General features: G+C 43.1%; 1 protein-coding gene across 4 annotated transcripts in view; it reads right to left on the bottom strand.

The window, feature by feature from the left end:
• Positions 1-259: 259 nt before the first annotated feature.
• The window catches only part of afap1 (actin filament associated protein 1), a 343466-nt gene continuing 318749 nt past the window's right edge, over positions 260-24976 (bottom strand). For all 4 annotated transcript variants that reach the window (XM_063046311.1, XM_063046314.1, XM_063046312.1 and 1 more), the window contains 3 exons: positions 15007-15200; positions 9024-9188; positions 260-7975 (listed from right to left, as the gene is read on the bottom strand). In XM_063046311.1, coding sequence (XP_062902381.1) covers positions 7949-7975; positions 9024-9188; positions 15007-15200 — 386 coding nt within the window. In that variant the 3' untranslated portion in view covers positions 260-7948. The remainder of the gene's footprint in view (positions 7976-9023; positions 9189-15006; positions 15201-24976) is intronic.

Here is a 24976-nt window from a genome sequence, read left to right as displayed (position 1 = left end):
TGTCTGTCTAATTTCAGTGCACAAAGACTATGTGCACATATATAAATGACTGGATGTGGTACCTATTTTGTTTAACGGGATCTTTTCAATCTTTATATTTTGATTAATGCATTGAGCACAATTAATTTTTCCAAGCTGTTTTGCTAAGCAACCTGCTGTGTATTCAGAAGTATTCAAAGGTATACCTTTCTGTGAAACTGAATGCACTTGCAATTTTGTTTAATAAACACATGAATCCAAATTACGCTTGTTTGTTTTTTTATTATGGATCAAGAAGACTTATAATCTGTGCAGACACATATTCCTTCCAGTTACCTAAATAATCAATAAATATACACCTGCTGTTTGACAGTAAATATATCGGTACATTTAACATTTAATTCTTAGAGTACCTTGGCTATTGGAAGTAAAGGGTAATGAATGACTTTAATAGTCTCAGATCCATTGGGGCAGCACTGTAGCATAGTAATTAGCACAATACTTTACAGTACCAGTGACCTGGGTTCAATTCCCACCACTGGCTGGAAGGAGTTTGTATATTCTTCCCATGACTGCACAGGTTTCCTCTGGGTGTACTGGTTCCCTCCAACAGTCCAAAGACGTATCGGTTGGTAAGTTAATTAGCCATTGTAAATTGTCCTGTGATTAGGCTAGGGATAATTGCTGGGCAGTGCAGCTCCAGGGCCTAGCCAATAAAATAAAAAATAATGTTTATCAGTGTAACTTTTTGAAGACTTCTCTTTTATCAGTACATTGTTAATTCAATGTTGACAATATTCAGTATTACTGCTCATGGGTCTCAGATTCTTGATATATAGTTAATTTTTCGATGGGATGCTGCTTTTTGATACTGTGTCATATTTGTACTGTATGTGTTTTCTGACGTGTGTGTAGAAAGCAATTATTAATCACTGGGATATTCCATCAGCATGGACAATGTGCCAGACATTGAAAATAATGATAGATTTGAGAGAAAACTAAAATAAAAGAGATGGTACAATGAGGCCTGTTAAATAAATCAGTGATTTTGCTGATTAGTTTCAATCTGTTCATGCAAATCATTGTTATACTGGAACCAGGTAAAGAACCCAAAAATCTGAATTAAAATTCTAAAATTCTCAAAAAAGCAGAAACTAACATATTAAATGGAATCTTCATGAAAGCTTTCAATTTTAAATGATTTGTGAATAAAAATAACACTTCAAGAATATGATGGGTGCACCTATCCAGGATTCTGTATCATAAAATAGCCTGTTGTGGTAACGTAGAAATTGAGTTTCTTTAGTATGCTATTTCAACAGGGAGACACAAGTTATAATGATTAGTGGAGGAACAAAATGCAAATCATTTGATTTTTTTCTACAATTTGTTTTGCTTTAATATACAAATTTAGTCTTGTTCGACTAATACACAAAGACATTAACAGTTTACAAATAAAAGTAACAAAACACTAAGGTGCAGAAATACTTGTGTCATATACGAGCTTGGTTTATACAGGATCTTTTGTTGACACTTGATTTATTTAAAAAGTAATATCGAGGTTACAATTCAGATTTTGTCTAGTCCTACAGGCAGATCAGAAGCAATATTTACATCACAGTGAAACTGTGGTTAGAAAACCCCTTGGTAGATTCACATGTGTCATCGGTACATTTGAAAAACTATTAGGTCGTGTAATATATGATATTTAGTCATAGAATGAAATGAGAGTTCACAAAAATGGAAGTCCATTTCAAAACATAAGGCTAAATCCAAGCTGGAGAATATGACAAATAAATGGCGCTCAGAGGTGACAGGCAATATCTTAGCTTAAATTTACACATTCTGTCATTCACACCTCAGTTTTCAGTTTCCTTTCGCTAGTCCCCACTTAATTCAATGCCACCCTTTTATTATGCATTGTGTTTGTGTGTGGTAATACAGGGATAATATACGCCTATGAATGATAGGGTACAGCATTGAATGACAGTCTTCTGTTTAAAGAATTGCCAACAGTTCTGCTCCCCCACTGTTTACTGATTGTACTTTCAAGACTACAGTAGCAGCATTGGAGGGTAATGTGGTGGTAATGCACCATTAAGCTGGGTGCCAACTGCCGTAAAGCAAGACAGAGAAGAAGCATTGGACTCCCACTGCCTAACTCAGGTGAAATGGACTATTGAGTCTAGTGATTACAGTATTCTGTTCACTTTTTTGCTAAATTCCTCCAGGTCTGTTTGAATACACAAAAAAAATTATCTACAGCTCTTGATTTAAACGCAATTGAAGTCTGCTCGCTTTTCATGTTTAACTTGCCTTTTAAATCTTAAAAGGATAAAAGAATGCATTCCTATTAGATAGATAATTCTGCAAGAACTTACATTTATTTGTTGCTGAAATAAACAACAGAAATAGGTGACCTAAAGATGCATTTGGGGAAGTAGAATGTCTCTGCTGCTCTAGTTGTGCCTCTGTCAATGAGCACTGCCAAGACCTATGGGGCCCCAACCTCAACACCCTAGTGTCTCTCTAATGTAATGCTACCAGACCTGAGAAGCAAATCTCATTTCTGAAAACTAAAGAAAAACAAAAAAGGCAGATACTGGTCATCTGTAAAATAAAAATGGAAAATGCTAGAAACTCTCAACTTGTCATGTGGGACATGTGGAAAGAGAAAAAGTTACAATATTTTAAGTCTAATGAGGGTGTTTAACGTAAAATTTTAACACACTCTCATTCCACAGATAACTTTCTACCATTTTATGTGTATAAGTTATAGTTTGATCAAACCTATGGCAACAGTGAAGCCTCAGACTTTAAAAATATTAATGTTTTTGCTGTCTCAGCAGTATTGGGGACTGAGAATTATTACTTAAGGCTGGATCTGCCTTTGGAAACTGGGTCAAAAATTGTGATAGGAAAGAACTATGTTTCTTAGTGACCGAACTACAGCATCATTGCACTAAATGCTCAATACAGTATGTGCCCCATTGCATTTGAATGCAATGTGTTTAAGCTTTAGGAATACTTACAATTTGAGAGGATTCCTGATTTACACATTTTTTTTTAGCTGCACTGAGTTCATATTTTAATGAATTTGGAGTTCCAACTCTGAAGTTCAGAATGAAAATCAACAGAATTTGCAAACGTATTTCATCCAGTTGCATAAGTTCTCCATTTGTGTTCCCAGCTCTATGACAGGAACACAAACTCAAAATGTTTCTCCTTTCTCTCCAAGAAAGTTGAACCTTGTGAAAACCAAGATCATGAAGGACAGAAGTGCATAGCTTCGTCAATCATTTTAAGCCTTTATAAGACAGCTTATGAATGTACAAAGAAATAACACTTTAACAAATATATAATAATTTACAAAAGCAAAACATTGATGTAAGATCAGAATAGAGAATGAATATTTTCTGGCACATGTTTGATTAGGTTCTACTTTTGTCTGGAAAATAAAAATGAGAGGATTATCCATTTCTGATCATTTATAATCTCAAATTTATAGTTTTCAATTAATATTTCATATACACAAGTTCATTATTAAAGACAAATAAATATTAACTGTCATGATACCCCTGCAGCAGGTGCTCTGTCTGCTTCATAAGCTGCTAAAGAGCTACTGAAAATAACTTTTTTAAATGGCTCAGTGAAATCTGAAAACATTTGATTTTATGAACCTAGAAAAAGCTCTGTCATATAAAAATCAGAAGCTAATTGACATCAAGGAAGATAGCCTTCAAGTATATAGCCAGAACAAAGTCAATTATTTGGAGGCACTAATGGAATACCCAGAAAAAAGATGTACAATTTTAAGAACTCTAATGTGAGATACTAATATAATTGTAGCAAATTATATATTAAAGAGATAAAGAGAAGACAATTGTGGTTTAATTTAAATGGAATAATTGTTATTGCCAGAGACAGCAATTAAAGAAGTCATGAAATATTCTGGGGGAAGAAAGGTTCAAACCTATAACTTTTGGCATGCCATAATAGGCTAGGGGCACAATTGATTGTGGCCTGTTTCCTGTGTCTGAATTGACAATATGGGACCCTGTGGACTATGTTTAATTACCAGTGCAAGATACCAATATCCACAGGGCAGATCTGTTTTTTCCTACAATTCCACTTGTTGGCAATAGCAAGAACTCAAGTCTATTTATTTGGTGACCTCCAAGAGGCAGTTAAGTATGTGTTTTTGCCCAATATAAGTATGGAAAATGCATATAGCATTCTGATTGAATGGAAAGGAATTAATTAATAGTTCCTAGAAAGGGCATGAAGATATTGAAGTAAGGCTTGTGCTCTCCTAAGGCAGCCTACAGCCACCAAAAAGGTCCTGACTACAAGTCCTTGGTAGCCATTTTGTTGTGGAGTACAAAACTAGATCTATAGGTCCACTTCTGTAACCCTGAAGTAGAAGCATGACTCTGTAGTCTACTTGATGCTGTGGCATGCATGTTTGCCTCAATGCCATAACTATTAACACTATTACAGACATCTTTAATGAAGTGAGACAATTAAACCTAGTTTTTAGGCATATTTCCTGATCCCAAACACTCCACCCAGGCATTGAAGAACAGAAGTGTGGTAATGGCAAATACTTCCAATGTTCACCTGAGCCATTTCTCAATCGGCAACAGAAAAGTAAGCCATACAAAACATGAAATTATGCTTATTTTTTCACACCCAGGTCAAATTTTATTTGCAGTGCATCTTAGCCCAAGAATTTGTCTTTGATTTTATTGGCCTTCATGGGCAGTAATTAATGCTTATTGGCAATAATTTGCAGCTGAATTTAAACATGACTGAAATCAAAATGTTTATTTTCTAGTGTAGTAACAGCTTTGCTAGATAAACTTTACCAAATACACTTCTACTCCAAATTTCCAGTCCCTAACCATACTCTCAAGTGGTTTAATTCACATCGGTGGTATCTGCACAAATGATTATAATGGAATTCTGTAATGAATACTCCTAACTGTTGTCATAGAGTCACAAGCACTACAGCACAGAAACAGGCCCTTCGGCCTATTTACACCATGCCATGTTATTATTCAGCCCAGTGCCATTGACCTGCACCCGGACCTTCGGCCTCCATACCCTTCCCATCCATGTACCTTTCCAAATCTGTTCTAGTTGTTGAAATCAAATCTACATCCACAATGTTCGCTGCCAGTTTGTTCCACACTCTGAGTGAAGATCCCCTCATGTTCCCATTAAACATTTCACCATTAACCTATGGCCTTTAGTTCTAGTCTCACCCAATGTCAGTGAAAAAGCCTGCATGCATTTACCCTGTGTTTTAGAAATATGGATATTACACAAGTGTTGATGAGCTGGGCGTATAATTTTTGTTGTTTTTACACATTACGGCCAGACAGCCAGAGAAATGTTGTATGCCATGTTATTTGGCAAGCAGCAGCAAAAAAAAGTTGTAACATTCTAAAAAGGTATAAATATTTTGCTTATCTTTATCTCCTAATCCGGTGATATGAAATTTGTGCTTCCATTATTTAGGATTAATTATAGATTGCTTGTAAAATTAAGCAAATTGAATCCCTTTCAATAATTTGGAAGAATTATTCAGGAATTGTTAGGAATGTCTCTGAATATCTGTGCAATATATTTTATGAGGCTATTTCCCTAGCACTTGACACTTTCAGTTTGAAGAGTTGGCAGTTTTTGCTATGATTAATCCCAGAAAACTGGTGTGGCCTTTCTACAAGTTATGCTAAGGCAAAGCAAAATCTTCCTTTTCCTAGAGAAACATATTTTCAGGTGAGATCTTAAACTAATACAATTTTTGATCAACTTCTATTGGTTTCTCTGATGTTAATGAGAAGGCAAACTCACTTCTGTATGGAGTAGTCACAATAAAAGGGAAGCTGCCTTTCAAGTGAAATCACAAAAGTGCAAGAAGCAGAAGGAAGTAGAAAGGGACAAAACTAGAGTGGGACACAAGCATCAGTACAGAGCAGATGGAAGGAAAAGATCAGTAGAGAGGGCGAGACTAGTGTGGGACATGAGCATCAGGGTTGAAAATGATGATGGAAGAGGTGAGCTATGAACTGGCACAAAAATGGGCATTGCAAGGCACAAGAATTAGATGAACCATTTTTTGACTACATATACATTGTTAGTTTTGGAATGTTTACTAAAAAAGTTGTAATACTTGCTACTAAATACTGTACAGCTGCCATATTCTTATGAAACTATTTCAAAGACACACGTAATAAAGTATTTTCTCAACACATTTTCTACAACAAGTGACTTGAAGCAATATGGTAATGCTTATATCATTCACAAATTTCTAGGTTTCTTCATGAGTACTGCAATTTTACACAAAAGGTTTGTTTCTGATTAGTCTGAGAAAATTAAAAAATCACATGGCCAAATAAGAACTAAAAAGACTATGTTCCTAAGCATAAACAAAACCCTGTGGACACTGGGCTTCTACACTGAAAACAGTAAATTAACAGACTTGAAAAGTCAACACCATTTCTCTCTGTGGACCCCACTAAATTTTACACTATTTTATGCTTCCGTGATTAATATACAAAGAACCAAATGATATTGAAATAAGCCACTAAGAGAACTGTGTAAGACAAAAAGAAATCAGGAATTCAGCCACAGAGTCACCAAGACTATAATGTGATAGTCAAGAATGCTCATCAAATTATTACAATGTTTTTGCAAAAGATGAACCCTAGTCTAAAACTAGTATTTGCAATTCACATTTTTTTGTTTTTCATATAATTAATTCTTCACCATTGAAATTAAATGGGAGTTTTGACAAATAAATGTTAAATATGGTCTTATATCAAATTAAATTATACATAATTACATTTTTAATTATAAAAGCACGTGAACTATCTTACAACAAAGTTTAAATTTTTATCAATATTGCTTTTCTATATGTCAGAAATTACCTGTGCATCATAGCCGTTTCCAACCTAGGTAACTTTAAGGAAGGCATGGAATGACACAAGCTAGAACAAATTGCCAGCACATTATACCGAAAGGAACCATTATCTAAACAAACAACTTTGGGAACCAAAATGTATGCACAATAAGTGTGATTTTCTTTTTAAGGAATGAATATAATGTATTGCAAAAAACTGTTTATTTCCCCTTGAGCACCAGTTGCTATTCCCAACATTAAATAAGGTGTCTACAATAAAAACAGACAAGGGGATGTATACGATTAAATGATTAAAAACAGAGCATAGAGTGTATATGATACAAGCAGATGATAAGAAATGTACAATAAAGGGTGTGTATGATACAAACAACATAGGTTATGTAGCCCTATACAATTAAAACAGACAATAGGCAGTGTAAAATAAGAACAGATAATGGGTGTGTATAATGAAGTGGCTGACAATTATCAAGGACATAAGAACTTAACCACATTTATGTTCGGGCATTCTTATAATTGTCAAAACTGTGTGGAAACTGCAAACTGTACAGGATCCATTGATTTACTATGAAACCTTTTCTTTGAGGAAGATCATACACAAAATATTCACTGTGCTTATACAATCATAGTTTAAAATTTCAATCTAAAATGCCTCTTTTGTAATAAATATGCATTTCATTTGTACTGTGGTGTTGAGGTTGAAAAATAATTTCTGGACAATAAAATCCAATCGCTGAAATAGAAAAGTGTGTGATGTTTACGTCTGCAGTGAAACAAATGGCCAATAGATGGGAGAAGGGTGAAGATGAATTGAGGTCAGGAGTCCATTGGACACAATTTAAGTATCACCCCATGTTCACAATATAATTATAAACTACACTTCAACATAGAATGTCTGCTAACTTTCAGCAAGTAGTGTGAAGACCATGAACTCTGCATAGTTTTTTTATGAAGGAAAGGACTCAGTAACAGTGCTTCTGGTCTCGACCATTATGTTTAGAGAAATAAATATAAAAAATTGTGAACTCTTCTCTTTTTTAATTTTTATGTTCCAGTCTTCAACTCCCATTCCTGTAAAAAAAAACAAAAAAGTGACAAATACCATTAAAATATTTATTTCAGATTACATTCTAGAAATTCATCTGAAGTTTATTTTAAATATTTTTAAGAGAAAGTAAAATATTATATAAATGTTGCTTGGTTACTGAATGATGCTTTAACTTGGGTGTGCGTAAGAGTTTGTTCTTCAGTTACCTGTACCTCTCCAACAATGATGCATGGTAGCTAAAGTCTAACGGCCATCGTATGTTTGAAGAATTCATACACAATTGTCTTCCACTCTTAAGGACTAGAATGGAAACAAGCTGTCATTGATCTGAAGAGACTGTTTAAAATGACTTACATCATAGGGTCACCTAGACTTAATTCCCTGCAAAAGGATATTTTTTTAAATCAATGGAATAGCAACCTTATTAAAGAAAAACTGAGACAACCTTGAGACAACTGTAATGAAAACCAATTCCCCCTGGGATCAATAAAGTATGACTATGACTATGACTATGACTATGACTAAACCAATAGAATCACAAGTGGCAAAGGAATATCAATAACGTACACATCTATTCTTGGCTGGCGAGGGAAATGCAATTAGAAAGATCCAGATGTTAATGAATGAGACAAGCAATAGAAAAATAAATCAAATAGGAAATAAAATAAACTGAACTGAACTGAATGTGTTTCTCAAGTTGTTGCTTTCTTGTGATATTTATAGAATATACTGTAGTTTGCACTGTGTAATTTCCAATCAGGCTGATGGTAGAGAAGATACAGGGTGACTTTACTGGGATGGGGATGGGTGGTGTTCAATGGACATGTACAGAAGAGTAGCCTGCAGGGAACCAAGTGAAGGACAGGAACTGGTGCTGTTGCAATGAAAGGTGACATAGATGTAATGATACATGTAGCTTCTTTTATGTAGCCTGAGAAAGAAAGAAAATATTTATACTGTTAAAGCACTACAAATCTCACAAGTTAAGACAGTGGTTTTATAGTCCGGTCAGCACAATGGCAACGGGGAATTATTGTGAAAAATGTGATATAATGTGTGGATCTAGAATACCTTGGCCTTCCTGCGTACATGTCCTCGACTTGGGGAAGAAACCATGGAAGATGGTCTTCTGCCAAGAACGGCTGCATTTACGGGCAACGCTGATGGTTCAGTGTCACTTGTATCACAGCTGGAAGCCGGAGAATTATCGAGGGTACGATGCATCAAGTTAGGGGACTGTGAAGAGGAACAATGCAGGATAATAAATTTCATATTTAGCATTCTCTCCTCCACTGGACATTTCAATTAAATGTATCATACATAGAGAATATTCACTAAAATTCTGATCGTACAGTAACATGGGAAATTAAATATTTCTATTTCAGTTTTACCTTGGGATGTTATAAAACATAGGAGCTGAATTAGTCCCATCGAGTCTGCTCTGCCATTTCATCATGACTCATTGGTTATCCCTCTTAACCCCATTCTCCTGCCTTCTCCCTGTAAGCTTTGATATCCTGACTGTCCAGGAACCCATCAATCTCTGCTTTGAATATACTCGAAAACCTGGACTCCAGGGCCGGCTGGTGGCGCAACGACATCGGCGCCGGACCCGGGAGCGGAGGTTCCCGGGTTTGAAACTAGTCGAGTCCACTCCCGAGTACGCTTTCCATCCATGCCAGGTTGAGTGTCGAGATCGCAAATCGACCTCGTAAAGTAAAGGGGAAATACTGCGAAAATGCCTGTGTGAGGAGTGGGGTGTCACACAGTGTCTCTCTCTCTTGCTCCACGCCTTGTAAAAAGCCATGAAAAAGACATCATCACAGACACACGCACAGACATGCACGCACAGACCCGCACGCACGCACACGCAGACGCACACGCACACACACACGCAAAGACCTACACACACGCAGGCACAAGCCAAAAAAGAAGAAAGGAAACCTGGACTGCACAGTCGTCCATAGCAAAATGAATTCCAGAGTCACCAGCCTCTGGCGAAAGAAATGCCTCCTCACCTCTGTTCTAAATGAACATCCCTCTATTCTGAGGCTGTGTCCGTGCTAGTCTTAGACTCATCCACTATAGGAAACATCTTCTCCACATCCACCCTGTCGAAGCCTTTCAATATTCAATGAGACCTCCCCCCCCCCATTCTTCTAAATGAAGTGAATACAGGCTCAGAGCCATCAAACACTCCTCATATGGTAACCCTTTCATTCCTGGAATCGTTCTCATCAACCTCCTCTGGACCATCTACAATGCCAGAACATCTCTTCTTAGATAGGGAGCCTAACACTGCTCACACTACTCTGAGAGCAGTCTGACCAATGCCTTATAAAGCCCCAGCACCAAGTTCTTATATTCTAACCCTCTCATTGCATTTGCCTTCCTTACCACCGACTGAACCTTCAAGTTAACCTTTAGGGAATCCTACACGAGGATTCCCAAGTCCCTTTGCACCTCTAACTTTAGAATTTCCTCCCCCTTTAGAAAACAGTTTATACCTTTCTTCCTTCTACCAAAGTGCATTACCATTCACTTCATATTCCATCAGCAACTTCTCTGCCTCTTCTCCCAATCTGTTCAAGTCCTTCTGCAGACTCTGCTCCCTCCACCTATCTTTGTATCATCTGCAAACTTAGCTAAAAAGCCATCAATTCCATGATCCAAATCCATGACAAACTACTTGAAAATAAGTGGTCCAGCGCTTGTCACTGGCAGCAACCAGAAAAGGCCCCTAATTCTGACTCTTTGCCTCCTTCCAATCAGTTGATCTTCTATACATGCCAGTATTTTTCCTGTATTACTATGGGCTCTAACCTTGTTAAGTAGCCTCATGTGTGGCATCTTGTCAAGGGCCTTCAGAAAATCCAAGTACACAACATCCACTGACTCTCCTTTGTCTGTTATTTCCTCAACAAATTCCAGCAGATTTGTCAGGCAAGATTTCCCCTTAAGGAGATCATGTTGGACTCCAACATCTTCCGAACCACTGAAGTCAGGCTAACTGGCCTATAATTTCCTTTCTTCTGCCTCCCTCCCTTCTTAAAGAGTGGAGTGATATTTGCAATTTTCCAGTTCTCCATAACCATTCCAGAATCCAGTGATTCTTGAAAGATCATGACTAATGCCCCACAGTCTCTTCAGCTACCTCTTTCAGAACCCTGGGGTGTAGGCCATCTGGTCCACGTGACTTATCAAACAGATTTTTCAGCTTCCCAAGGATCTTCTCCTTAGTGATTGCAACTACACTCACTTCTGCACCTGACACTCTCACATTCCTGGCATACTGTTAGTGTCTTCACAAAATACATATTCAGTTTGTCCACCAATTCTTTGTTACCCACCACTGCTCCAATGTAAACTCTCACCTCTCTTTGAATCTTTATATGTATGAAAAAACTTTGGTATCTGCTTTGATATTTTTGGCTCGCTTACTTTCATATTTTATCTTTTCTCTCTTTTTTTTGTTGCCTTCTGCTGTTTTTTTAAAAGGCTTCCCAATCCTCTAACCTCCCACTAGTTTTTGTTATATTATATGCCCTCTCATTTGCTTTTATGTTGTCTTCAACTTTCCTTGTCAGCCACAGTTGCCTAATCCACCCTTTAGAATACTTCTTCATCTTTGAATACACTCTATCTTTTCTGCACCCTCTGAATTGCCCCCAGAAACACCAGACATTGCCGTTCTGCCATCATTCCTGCTAGTGTCCTCTTCCAGTTAGCTTTGGCCAGCTTTTCTCTCATGCCTCTATAATTCCTTTTACTCCATTGTAATACTGATATTATGATCACTGCTTTCCAAGGGTTCCTTCACCTTATCAGATCTGGTTCATTACACAACACTCAATCCAGGATTGTCTTTCTCCTAGTGGGTTCTCTGAAAAGCCATCTTGCAGGCATTCTACAAATTCCCTCTCTTGGGTCCAGCACCAACCTGATTTTCCCAATCTTCCTGCATATTGCAATCCCCCATTGCCCTTATTACAGGCCTTTTCTATTTTCCGTGGAAATTTATAGCCCACATCTTGGCTACAGTTCGAGGTCATGTATATAACTCCCATCAGGGTCTTTTTACCCTTGCAGTTTCTTAACTCTACCCACAAGAATTTTACATCTTTCATCTTTCCTTTAAAAAATCCAAATTCCATATTCAAGGAACACTTTGTTCAAGCACCACGTACACTTTTGCATGATAAGGACCCTTGTATGGAATAAACAACCCTCCTTACATCTTGGAGAAAATATATCATGCTCATTTCTGAACTGGTTCATATTTGTCTACAAGCTACAATGTACCTGAATGGATGCCCTGGGCTTCCAGTGCAACAGTGCTCTCTCTCGTTCTCTCTCCCACAAATTTTCTCTCTTGTTTTCTCCCTGCATCCCACCCACCTTTCCCGTATTCTAATGCGTGGTCATCAAGCTGAAGCATTAAATCTGTTCCATCCTCAAAAGGTGCTGCAATATTCTATTAAAACTTCTATTACAGAAACTTGAGAGACGGGCAGGAATGGGTGATTAAGATTTTTGAAGTCTTAGAAAAGATAGAGGAGGAGGTAAAGGCCGGGGGGGGGGGGGCAGGTAAGAGTTACGCTACTAATCAGAGATAATCTCACAGATGCCCTCAGGGAGACACAATGGAGGGTTCAGACATTGAGTCCATTTGGGTAGAACTCAGGAATAGGAAGGTTATAATCACACTGATGGGATTGTACTACAGACCCCCCCCCCCGCCCCCCGAGAGCCACTTGGACATTGAGGAACAGATATGTAAATGGATTTAGGAAATGTGTTAAAACAATAGGGTTGTTGTCATGGGGGATTTCAACTTTACAAATATAAGCTGGAACATTCTTAGTGCAAGGGGTTCAGATGGGGCAGAAGTTATTAAGTATATCCAGGAGGGTTTTTTAGATCAATATGTGGATGGTCCAATGAGAGGAGGGCTGTACCGGACCTGGTGTTGGGTAATGAGCCTGGCCAGGTGACTGACCTTTCAGTGGGTGAGCAGTTAGGGAACAGTGACCATAGGTCCTTAACTTTCAGGATAGCTAGAGATAAGGATCCTTGTGGGAGAGTTTTAAATTGGAGTAGGGCAAATTACAAGGGCTTTAGGCAGGAACTAAGAAGAGTTAATTGGGAACAGCATTTTTTTCTGGCAAGTCCACATCAGACATGTGGAAGGTGTTTAAAGCTCAATTGCACAGAGTACAGGAAAGGAATGTTCCCTATTAGAAGCAAGAACAGGAGTGGAAAGATAGATGATGTCTAGAGAAATGATGAATTTAGTCAAGAAGAAAAAGGAAAAATATGTAAAGCTTCAGAAGTTAGGATCAAATGGAGCACATGATGAGTATACACAACCCAGACAAGAACTAAAGAATGAAATTAGGAAAGCCAGGAGGGGCCATGAGAAGCCCTTGGTAAGTAGGATTAAGCTGAATCCCAAGGCATTCTATACATACATCAAGAATAAGAGAATAACTAGGGAGAGGGTGGGACCACTCAAGGATAAAAAGACAAACATTTGCTTGGATGCAGAGAATGTGAGTAAGACACCTAATGAGTAGTTGCTTCAGTAGTTACCAAGGAAAAAGATATGGAGAACCGGGCTATCAGTGGTGAGTGTTAGGGTGTTTAGAGGTCAAGGAGGAGGAAGCTTTGGGCCTCCTAATGATTACTAAGGTGGATAAGTCCCCAGTGCCTGATGGGATCTACCCCAGGTTACTGAAGGAGGCGAGAGACGAGATTGCTGGGACCTTGATGTGTGTCTTTCATGTCCTGTCTAGGCACAGGTGAGGTCCTGGTTAAATGTTGTACTTCTCTTTAAAATTCTGGGAACTACAGACCAAATCTCCATCACCACCTCTTTCAGAACGCTAGGGTGCAGTTCATCTGGCCCAGGTGACTTATGTACCCTTAGGTCTTTCAGCTTTTTGAGCACCTTCTCCCTTCTAATAGTAATTGCACCCACTTCTCTTCCCTCACACTCTCCAACATCTGGCCAGTGTCTTCCAGCATGAAGACTGTTGCAAAATTCTCAGTTAGTTCTTTTGCCATCGCCTTGTCACGCATTATTACTTCTCCGACCTCATTTTCTAGTGGTCCTATATCTACTCTCATCCCTTTTATTTTTTACATACTTGAAAAAGCTTTTACTCTCCACTTTGATATTGTTTGCTAGCTTGTTTTCATATTTCATCTTTTCTCTCCTAATGATTCTTTTAGTTGCTCTCTGTAGGTTTTTAAAAGCTTCCCAATCCTCTATCTTCCCACTAATTTTTGCTTTGTAACTTTTGCTTTTACATTAGCTTTGACTTCCCTTGTCAGCTACGGTTATGCTATCTTGCCATTTAAATATTTCTTCGTTTTTGGAATACATCTGCCCTACACCTTCCTCATTTTTCCCAGAAACTCATGCCATTGCTGTTCTGCTGTCATCCCTGCCAGCATCTCCTTCTAATTTACTTTGGCCAATTTCTCTCTCATACCACAGTAATTTCCTTTACTCCACTGAAATACTGCTATGTCAGACTTTACTTTCTCCCTGTCGAATTTGAAGTTGAACTCAGTCATATTGTTATCGTTGTCTCCTAAGGGTTCTTTTACCTTAAGCACCCTAATCACCTCCAGTTCATTACATAACACCCAATCCAGTATAGCTGAACCCCTCGGAGGCTCAATGACAAACCGCTCTACAAAGCCATCTCTTGGGCACTCAACAAACTCACTTTCTTGAGATCTATTACCAACCTGATTTTCCCAATTGACCTGCATGTTGAAATCTCCCATGACTATCATAACATTGTCCTTTTGATTCTCCCTATCTCCCTCCCCTACACTCTCTACAAATTTCAACTGACTTTCCAGTTCTGGTGAGGAGCCTGTGACCTGAGCGGTTAAGTCTGCTTCTCTATTCACAACTGCTGCCTAACCTGCTCAGTACTTTACTTTATGTGTGTCTCATTTACAAATAGGAAAGTTACAAACAGAAATAGATCCTCTTGCTCTTTCAATATGCAATCGATATTTATACACCTTCTTATACCTGTGGGCTAGACGTCCTGGAAGACTTTGGCTCTATTGTCAGTCCTAGTGTGGGCCCTCCAGCAAGGGCTTTCTTCAAGCTTTCATTCACCTCTGTCAGCTCCAGTTCCAGGTTCACACGCTCAGCCTCCTTAGCTTTACATTCCTCCTCCAGTTTCTTTAGGTTTGCCTCCAGAGCAACCTGAGACTTCTTACCTACATTAAATGTAAAGAACAATGATATATGAAAGTGAAGAGGGCGTAAAGTGAATCTTAGAAATGTGTCTACTCCATTCCCTACTGGAGCATTGTTAAAATGATCACAAGTTTCCTCGATTCTAGAAGTTACGAAGTTTAGTAGTTCAAGTTCAATTGTCATTCAACCATACATGAATACCAATGAATACAGCCAGATAAGGCAGCATTACTCTGGAAGTCAAGGTGCAAAACACAGTACCAACAGTCATACACAGCACAAGGCACACATATAAGATAGCAGTAAACATATAAGATAGCAGTAAAATACAGTCACACAAAAATACACTGTATAGTCCAAGACCCTGAGTCCATGAACATTGCAGCAGTCTGCAGTCGAACACAACGCAGCCTGTTCTGCGCCGAGTAAACGATGCTGACCCCAGCTTGGATGCTGCACCACACCGCCTCTAATAGAGAGCACTGACTCTGACTCCTCTCTCCTGGGCAGCTGTAAACAGGCAACACTGCAGCTTGAGGGCCTAGTACTAACCACAACTAAGGTAATGCATCTCCCCTGTCATCCGGCTCTGCTGTCCACTAATTATGCAGAGAACCGGTCTCGCAGCATTCCATATTAACAACGTCCAACAGAATCTTGCAATCACAAGAAAAGCGACTGAGATGACCACTTGCTGTTAAACTGTACAGTCCCTTCATGCACCGACGCCTCGACTGCCTCACTGATGCAAGCAGCTCCAGTCCTTCAGTTTCTCTGCCAACAAGTGACTCGCTGATGGGGTAACCTGCAGTACGTTAAGTTATTAATGCCCAGCTGGGTCTTGTGATCATAAAAAATACACATAAAAATGACAATAACACCATTGGCAAACACGAGGAATTCTGCAGATGCTGGAAATTCAAGCAACACACATTCAAGCAAAACTTTTCGATGATTTTAAGCTCCTTGGCTCCCACCGCTTTATTTTCACCATGCCTGCTCTGGATCTCTTTATTGCTAACTGCCAATGGGACATCAACCGTCTTGACTTCACCGCACCTTGTTCCCATTCCAACTTTACTCTTTCCAAACGCTCTGCTCTCCGCACTAATCCTAACCTTACTATTAAACCCGCCGAAAAGGGGGGTGCTGTTGTAGTCTGGTGTACTGACCTCTACCTTGCCAAGGCACAGTGACAACTCGCGGATACCTCCTTTTATTTACCCCTCGATCGTGACCCCACTAAGGAGCACCAGGCCATTGCCTCCCACACCATCACCGACTTTATCCGCTCAGGGGATCTCCCATCCACTGCTACCAACCTTATAGTTCCCACACCCCGCACTTCCCGTTTCTACCTCCTACCCAAGATCCACAAACCTGCCTGTCCTGGCAGACCTATAGTCTCAGCTTGCTCCTGCCCCACCGAACTTGTTTCTGCATACCTCAACACGGTTTTATCCCCCCTTGTTCAATCCCTTCCTACCTATGTTCGTGACAATTCTCACGCTCTTAAACTTTTCGATGATTTTAAGTTCCCTGGCCCCCACCGCTTTATTTTCACCAGCAGGGATCGCTCCTTACGTGACTCCCTTGTCCATTCGTCCCCCCGCCATCCCTCCTCACTGATCTCCCTCCTGGCACTTACCCTTGTAAGCGGAACAAGTGCTACACATGCCCTTACACTTCCTCCCTTACCACCATTCAGGGCCTCAGACAGTCCTTCCAGGTGAGGCGACACTTCACTTGTGAGTATGCTGGGGTGATATACTGCGTCCGGTGCTCCAGATGTGGCCTTCTATATATTGGCAAGACCCGACGCAGACTGGGAGACCGTTTTGCTGAACACCTACGCTCTGTCCGCCAGAGAAAGCAGGATCTCCCAGTGGCCACATGTTTTAATTCCACATCCCATTCCCATTCTGACATGTCTATCCACGGCCTCCTCTACTGTAAAGATGAAGCCACACTCAGGTTGGAGGAACAACACCTTATATTCCATCTGGGTAGCCTCCAACCTGATGGCATGAACATTGACTTCTCTAACTTCTGCTAATGCCCCACCTCCCCCTCGTACCCTATCCGTTATTTATTTATATACACACATTCTTTCTCTCTCTCTCCTTTTTCTCCCTCTGTCCCTCTGACTATACCCCTTGCCCATCCTCTGGGTTCCCCCCCTCCTTTTCCTTCTCCCTGGGCCTCCTGTCCCATGATCATCTCATATCCCTTTTGCCAATCACCTATCCAGATCTTGGCTCCATCCCTCCCCCTCCTGTCTTCTCCTATCATTTTGGATCTCCCCCCCCCCCACTTTCAAATTTCTTACTAACTCTTCCTTCAGTTAGTCCTGACGAAGGGTCTCGGCCTGAAACGTCAACTGTACCTCTTCCTAGAGATGCTGCCTGGCCTGCTGCGTTCACCAGCAACTTTGATGTGTGTTGCATAACACCAATGGTTATTGTATAGTTATGTAAAAATCATGGGATTGTGGCGACCCACTTTCTAGCACACACGAACCAGCCCACGAAACAGTGCGCGCAGGCAGCGTGCCGGCCCCAGAAAGGGCGCCAGGCCATCTTCACCAGCAGGGGGAAAATCCCGCGCGCAGAAAGGGTCTGGGAATATGCATTCCCCACAGAAGTCCCGCCCCAGGGAGGGCGGGAACGGGAAGGCTTTAAAGCAGGCCGTGAAGTTTGAATAAATCTCTTTATCGCAACTCCAACTCACCGACTCGGTGTGGTTATTCTAGCGCTGTGTGTAGCACACCGCTACATTTGGTGACCCCGACGGCCCAAACGATATTTGGACCAGAGATGACTGACGCCGCATCTGTTCACGCAGTTTCATTAAAACTGCCAAGCTTTTGGCCACTGCGACCTTGTCTGTGGTTTGAACAGGCAGAAGCACAATTCCACATTCGGCAGATAACCTCGGAGTCCACTCGCTACTACTACATGCTGAGCTCACTCGACCAAGAGACTGCTGCACAAGTTGAGGAGTTTATACAGTCGCCCCTGGAGAACAGCAAATACACAGCATTCAAAGCCCTGCTCATAAGGACTTCCGGACTCTCATGGCGCGAACGAGCACGCCGCTTAATGCACCTGGATGGTTTGGGAGACAGGCCACCGTCAGCATTAATGAACGAAATGCTGGCCCTGGCTGAAGGACACAAACCCTGCCTCATGTTTGAGCAGGTGTTCCTAGAGCAACTGCCGGAGGACATACATCTGCTGCTGGCCGACACAGATTTCAGCGACCCCTGGGAGGTGGCGGCCCGGGCAGATGTGCTGTGGAATGCCAAGAAGGAGAGAGGCGCATTTGTTGCACAGATCACCAAGCCGCGTGCCCAACGACAGACCAGACCAGGCCCGGCAGCAGAGCCCAACGAACAATGGTGCTTCTACCACCAGTGGTGGGGCACAGAGGCCCGCCGCTGTAGACCACCCTGCAAATTCCCGGGAAACGCTAAGGCCCAGCCGCCGCCAATCACTACGGCGGCTGGCCATCAGGACAGCCTCCTGTACGTCTGGGACAAGCAGTCGGGACGCCGATTTTTGGTCGACACCAGAGCGGAAATCAGCGTTTTACCTCCAACGAGTTACGACACCCGCAACAGAGAACCGGGACCCACCCTGAGGGCTGCAAATGGCAGCACAATACGAACCTACAGCACCCGCATGGTGCGGCTACAGTTCAGCTCCAGCCGGTTCACGTGGGACTTCACACTGGCCGCCGTGGCCCAACCACTCCTGGGGGCAGATTTTCTGCGAGCTCACAGCCTGCTGGTCGACCTGCAAGGGAAGCGTTTAGTCCACGCCAAGACTTTTCAAACGTTCTCCCTGGGTGAAGCACAGTTGCCAGCCCCACACCTGGACTCCATCACGCTGTCCGACGATGAATTCACCAGGGTCCTGGCGGATTTCCCACCAGTACTGACACCGCAGTTCACGGCAGCCATGCCCAGACACGGAGTACAGCACCACATCCCGACCCAGGGACCACCCCTCCACGCCCGTGCTCGAAGGCTTCCTCCGGACAAGTTCCGACTGGTGAAGGAGGAGTTCAAGAGGATGGAGGAATTGGGGATTGTACGGCAGTCCGACAGCCCATGGGCCTCCCCCCTGCACATGGTGCCCAAGGCAACGGGGGGCTGGAGACCATGCGGTGACTACCGCAGACTGAACGAGGCTACAATGCCAGACCGCTACCCTGTGCCGCACATTCAAGACTTCGCAGCAAACCTACACGGCGCAAGGATCTTTTCCAAGGTAGACCTCGTCCGGGGATACCATCAAATCCCTGTACATCCGGACGACATCCCCGAAACAGCACTCATCACCCCGTTTGGACTTTTCGAATTCCTCCAAATGCCGTTCGGCCTAAAGAATGCCGCACAGACTTTCCAGCGGCTAATGGACGCGGTGGGACGCGACCTGGACTTTGCATTCATCTGTTTGGACGACATCCTCATAGCCAGCAGTAGTCGTCAGGAGCATCTGTCCCACCTCCGCCAGCTCTACTCCTGCCTGAGTGATTTCGGCCTCACGATCAACCCGGCCAAATGCCAGTTCGGACTCGACACCATCAACTTCCTGGGCCACAGGATTACTAAAGACGGGGTAACCCCTCTGCCCGCCAAGGTAGACGCGGTCCGCCACTTCCCCCGACCCAACACAATCAAAGGCCTGCAGGAATTTGTGGGTATGGTGAATTTCTGCCACCGTTTCCTCCCCTCAGCAGCCCGAACTATGCGCCCCCTGTTCACTCTGATGTCAGGTAAGGGCAAGGACATTACCTGGGACAAAGAGGCCGCAGCCGCTTTCGTTAAAACCAAAGAAGCCTTGGCAAACGCCGCGACGCTAGTGCACCCCAGAACGGACGTTCCTACTGCCCTCACGGTGGACGCATCCAACACAGCGGTCAGTGGAGTGCTGGAACAACTCATCAAGGGTCGCTGGCAACCCCTGGCATTCTTCAGCAAACACCTACAACCACCTGAACTCAAATACAGTGCTTTCGACCGGGAGCTATTGGCACTATACCTGGCAATCCGGCATTTCAGGTACTTCTTAGAAGGTAGGCCCTTCACCGCTTTTACAGACCACAAACCGCTTACCTTTGCGTTCATGAAGGTGTCCGACCCCTGGTCGTCCCGCCAGCAGCGACATCTGTCCTACATCTCCGAGTACACGATGGACATCTGGCATGTCTCGGGAAAGGACAACGTCGTGGCAGACGCACTATCCAGACCTACCATACAGGCCCTGTCCCAGGGGGTGGACTATGCAGCGCTGGCAGAGGCACAGCAGGCAGACACTGAGATCCCCAGTTACAGGACTGCAGTCTCCGGTTTGCAGCTCCAAGACCTCCCCGTAGGCCCAGGTGAGAGGACCCTACTATGTGACACAGCTACCAGCCAACCCCGCCCCGTCGTCCCGGCAACCTGGTGCTGGTGGGTTTTCGAATCCATTCACAACTTAGCGCACCCCTCCATCAGGACAACTGTCCGGCTGGTCGCCAACAGGTTCGTGTGGCATGGACTTCGTAAACAGGTCAGTGAATGGGCGAAAACGTGCATGCAGTGCCAAACGGCCAAGGTGCAGCGGCACACCAAGGCTCCGCCGCAGCGGTTCGAACCCACCCGCCGGAGGTTCGACCACATCCATGTGGATATCGTGGGGCCCCTGCCAGTGTCGCAAGGAGCGCGGTACCTCCTAACTATGATAGACTGGTTCACCAGATGGCCAGAGGCAGTCCCGCTCAACGACACCACCTCCGAATCCTGCACCCGAGCACTGATCGCAACCTGGGTAGCACGCTTCGGGGTATCGGCCCACATTACCTCCGACAGAGGCGCCCAGTTCACCTCCAGCCTGTGGTCAGCTATGGCCAGCCTTTTAGGAACACAGCTACACCACACAACTGCCTACCACCCACAGTCGAACGGACTAGTGGAGTGTTTCCACCGTCACCTGAAATCAGCTCTCGTGGCCCGCCTGGAGGGGCCTAACTGGGTGGACGAGCTTCCCTGGGTCCTGCTCGGAATCCGCACGGCGCCCAAAGAGGATCTACACACCTCGTTGGCCGAGTTGGTGTACGGCGTGCCCCTGGTCGTCCCAGGAGAGTTCATACCAGCCCCAAGGGGGCAAGAGGAAGAACCCACAGCAGTCCTGGACAGACTATGGGAGAGGCTCGGTAACCTGGCCCCCATCCCCACTTCACAGCATGGACAGAGCCCGACCTGCGTACCCAAAGACCTGCAGAACTGTAAGTTTCTTTTTGTACGACGGGGCGGACACCGGGCACCGCTACAGTGGCCCTACGAGGGGCCGTTTAAGGTGATCAGGAACAACGGTTCCACGTTCTTGCTGGACATTGGGGGGAGAGAGGAGGTTTACACGGTGGACCAACTCAAACCGGCCCATGTGGACTTGGCACAGCCGGTCCAGGCTCAGGCACCGCGACGCAGGGGTAGACATCCCAAACAGAGGCTGATCCAGACTGTGGACATTGGGGGAGGTAGCACCGGTTCTGGGGGGGGGGGTTATGTGGCGACCCACTTTCTGGCACACACGAACTGGCCCACGAAACAGCGCGCGCAGGCAGAGGGCCGGCCCCAGAAAGGGCGCCAGGCCATCTTCACCAGCAGGGGGAAAATCCCGCGCGCGGAAAGGGTCTGGGAATATGCATTCCCCACAGCAGTCCCGCCCCAGGGAGAGCGGGAACGGGAAGGCTTTAAAGCAGGCCGCGAAGTTTGAATAAATCTCTTTATCGCAACTCCAACTCACCGACTCCGTGTGGTTATTCTAGCGCTGTGTGTAGCACACCGCTACAGGATACAGTAAGATCTTCCACGTTTTGTAGGAAGCACTGTCTCCATATAATCGTAAGAAACTTCAGTCTTTCTGCACACTTGCAATCCAAGCAGAAGGGGAGGCTGCTGAAGAAATTTGAGCTTCTTTTCCGCAATAGCAGGTGTGTTGGAACTCAGAAGAGGAATTGCAACATTGGATTTTTCCATAACCAATACGACAAGATGAAGAAATGAAGTCAGGATTGAATCAGAGAGAATATAAAAAGGGGCAAGCCACTTATAACCATATAACAATTACAGCACGGAAACAGGCCATCTCGGCCCTTCTAGTCCGTGCCGAACGCTTACTCTGACCTAGTCCCACCGACCTGCACTCAGCCCATAACCCTCCATTCCTTTCCTGTCCATATAGCGATCCAATTTAACTTTAAATGACAATATCGAACCTGCCTCAACCACTTCTGCTGGAAGCTCGTTCCACACAGCTACCTCTCTCTGAGTAAAGAAGTTCCCCCTCATGTTACCCCTAAACTTTTGCCCTTTAACTCTCCACTCACGTCCTCTTGTTTGAATCTCCCCTACTCTCAATGGAAAAAGCCTATCTACGTCAACGCTATCTATCCCCCTCATAATTTTAAATACCTCTAGCAAGTCTCCCCTCAACCTTCTACGCTCCAAAGAATAAAGACCCAACTTGTTCAACCTTTCTCTGTAACTTAGGTGATGAAACCCAGGTAACATTCTAGTAAATCTTCTCTGTACTCTCTCTATTTTGTTGACATCCTTCCTATAATTTGGTGACCAGAACTGTACACAATACTCCAAATTTGGCCTTACCAATGCCTTGTATAATTTTAACATTACAACCAAACTCCTATACTCAATGCTCTGATTTATAAAGGCCAGCATACCAAAAGCTTTCTTCACCACCTTATGCACATGAGATTCCACCTTCAGGGAACTATGCACCATCATTCCTAGATCCCTCTGTTCCACTGCATCCTTCAATGCCCTACCATTTACCATGTATGTCCTATTTTGATTAGTCCTACCAAATTGTAGCATCTCACATTTATCAGCATCTTTCAGCCCACTCTTCTAACTGGCCCAAATCTCTCTGAAAGCTTTGAAAACCTACTTCATTATCCACAACTCCACCTATCTTAGTATCATCTGCATACTTACTCATCCAATTTACCACCCCATCATCCAGATCATTAATGTATATGACAAACAACACTGGACCCAGTATAGATCCCTGAGGCACACCACTAGTCACCAGCCTCCAATCTGACAAACAGTTATCCACCACTACTCTCTGGCATCTCCCATCCAGCCACTGCTGAATCCATTTTACTACTTCAATATTAATACCTAACGATTGAACCTTCCTAACTAACCTTCCGTGTGGAACCTTGTCAAAGGCCTTACTGAAGTCCATATAGACAACATCCACTGCTTTACCCTTGTCAACTTTTCTAGTAACCTCTTCAAAAAATTCAATAAGATTTGTCAAACATGACCTTCCACACACAAATCCATGTTGACTGTTCCTAATCAGACCTTGTCTATCCAGATAATTATATATACCATCTCTAAGAATACTTTCCATCAATTTACCCACCACTGACGTCAAACTCACAGGCCGATAATTGCTAGGTTTACTCTTAGAACCCTTTTTAAACAATAGAATAACATGAGCAATACGCCAATCCTCCGGCACCATCCTCGTTTCTAATGACGTTTGAAATATTTCTGTCAGAGCCCCTGCTATTTTCCACACTAACTTCCCTCAAGGTCCTAGGGAATACCCTGACAGGACCCGGAGACTTATTCACTTTTATATTCCTCTTGTTAATTTTTTTGGGCTGCTAATTTAGCTGTATACAGAGCTTTCCAGAGTGAACTAAGCTCAGAATCCTCAGCATCAACTCTAGTCTATGATTCAGTTTCAGTCTTTCTCTGTTTGTCATGTAGCCTGTGTAGTTGCTTTATTAGGTTGATAACTCTAAACTCTTGCAGATACTTCTGTGCTGTGCTCTCCTGTATTCCAGATTGAACTAGGGTTTTACTGGGGGCTGAATCAGACCACAAAGCCACAAAATGTGCTAATATATAATTATGTCCCATTATATTCAATTATAGACAAATTCATAGAGTTAGGCAAGGAAAGCTGGTGTTTGCTCTCTACTTGACTTTATTCTCAGCAACCTATCTGCCACCTGCACAGTGTATATTCACAACAGTTCGTACATCCCCTCTCCCGTAGAGTGGTACTACAACTATAGGTGAAGTGGCCTGGAACGAAGAACACTACCCGTAATGCTGTGAGCCATAATGTTGGTAAACATGGGTCGGTACATGCCGTGTGCCAACATTTAGTATTGGCAATAAAGTAACATCCAAGCTGTGGCATAGTAGTCCAGTGACTCCAACCACCAAACTTTTCATTGTGTGGTCCTCATATGGTCTCGCTGGCTGTGTGTGGCTCTTCCCAGGGTCTTGTTTCTTCCTGCATCCCAAGTACATGTTGGCTGCTGGGTTCATTGGATACTGTAACGTTGTTGGCTGTTATGAGAATCCCAGTCGAGGGGCTGGCCAAGTGTGAGAAAATTGCTACAGTGAGACAGGTGGGGGAGTTAATGGGATCGAGCTGAGAGTCGGCATGTACTTAATATACCAAATGCCCTCTTTCTACGTTATAAATAAATATGAGACAGTTCTGCACCTCTTCTACACCCTGCTGATAATAATGGTGGTGGAGAGCTGATGATAGAGGACATTCTGCAAACATCCCCAGCATGACAACCTGAATTGCATTAGTTCTTCCTAATTTGAAAGCCAGAGACAAATCTCTGCTTTGAACTCTGGTGTCACATACCAACATTAACTCATATCACTCAATTTCTTCCAAGTACAGTTCTAGGACCAGACAACATCACAAGCTATAAAGCTTAACAACTCTCCTGGTTGAGT

The sequence above is a fragment of the Mobula hypostoma genome, chromosome 4 (genome assembly GCF_963921235.1).
Source record: "Mobula hypostoma chromosome 4, sMobHyp1.1, whole genome shotgun sequence".
Classification (NCBI taxonomy): Eukaryota; Metazoa; Chordata; class Chondrichthyes; order Myliobatiformes; family Myliobatidae; genus Mobula; species Mobula hypostoma.
Note: the sequence above shows the minus strand (reverse complement) of the source record. Positions and strands in the feature narration are given on the sequence as shown.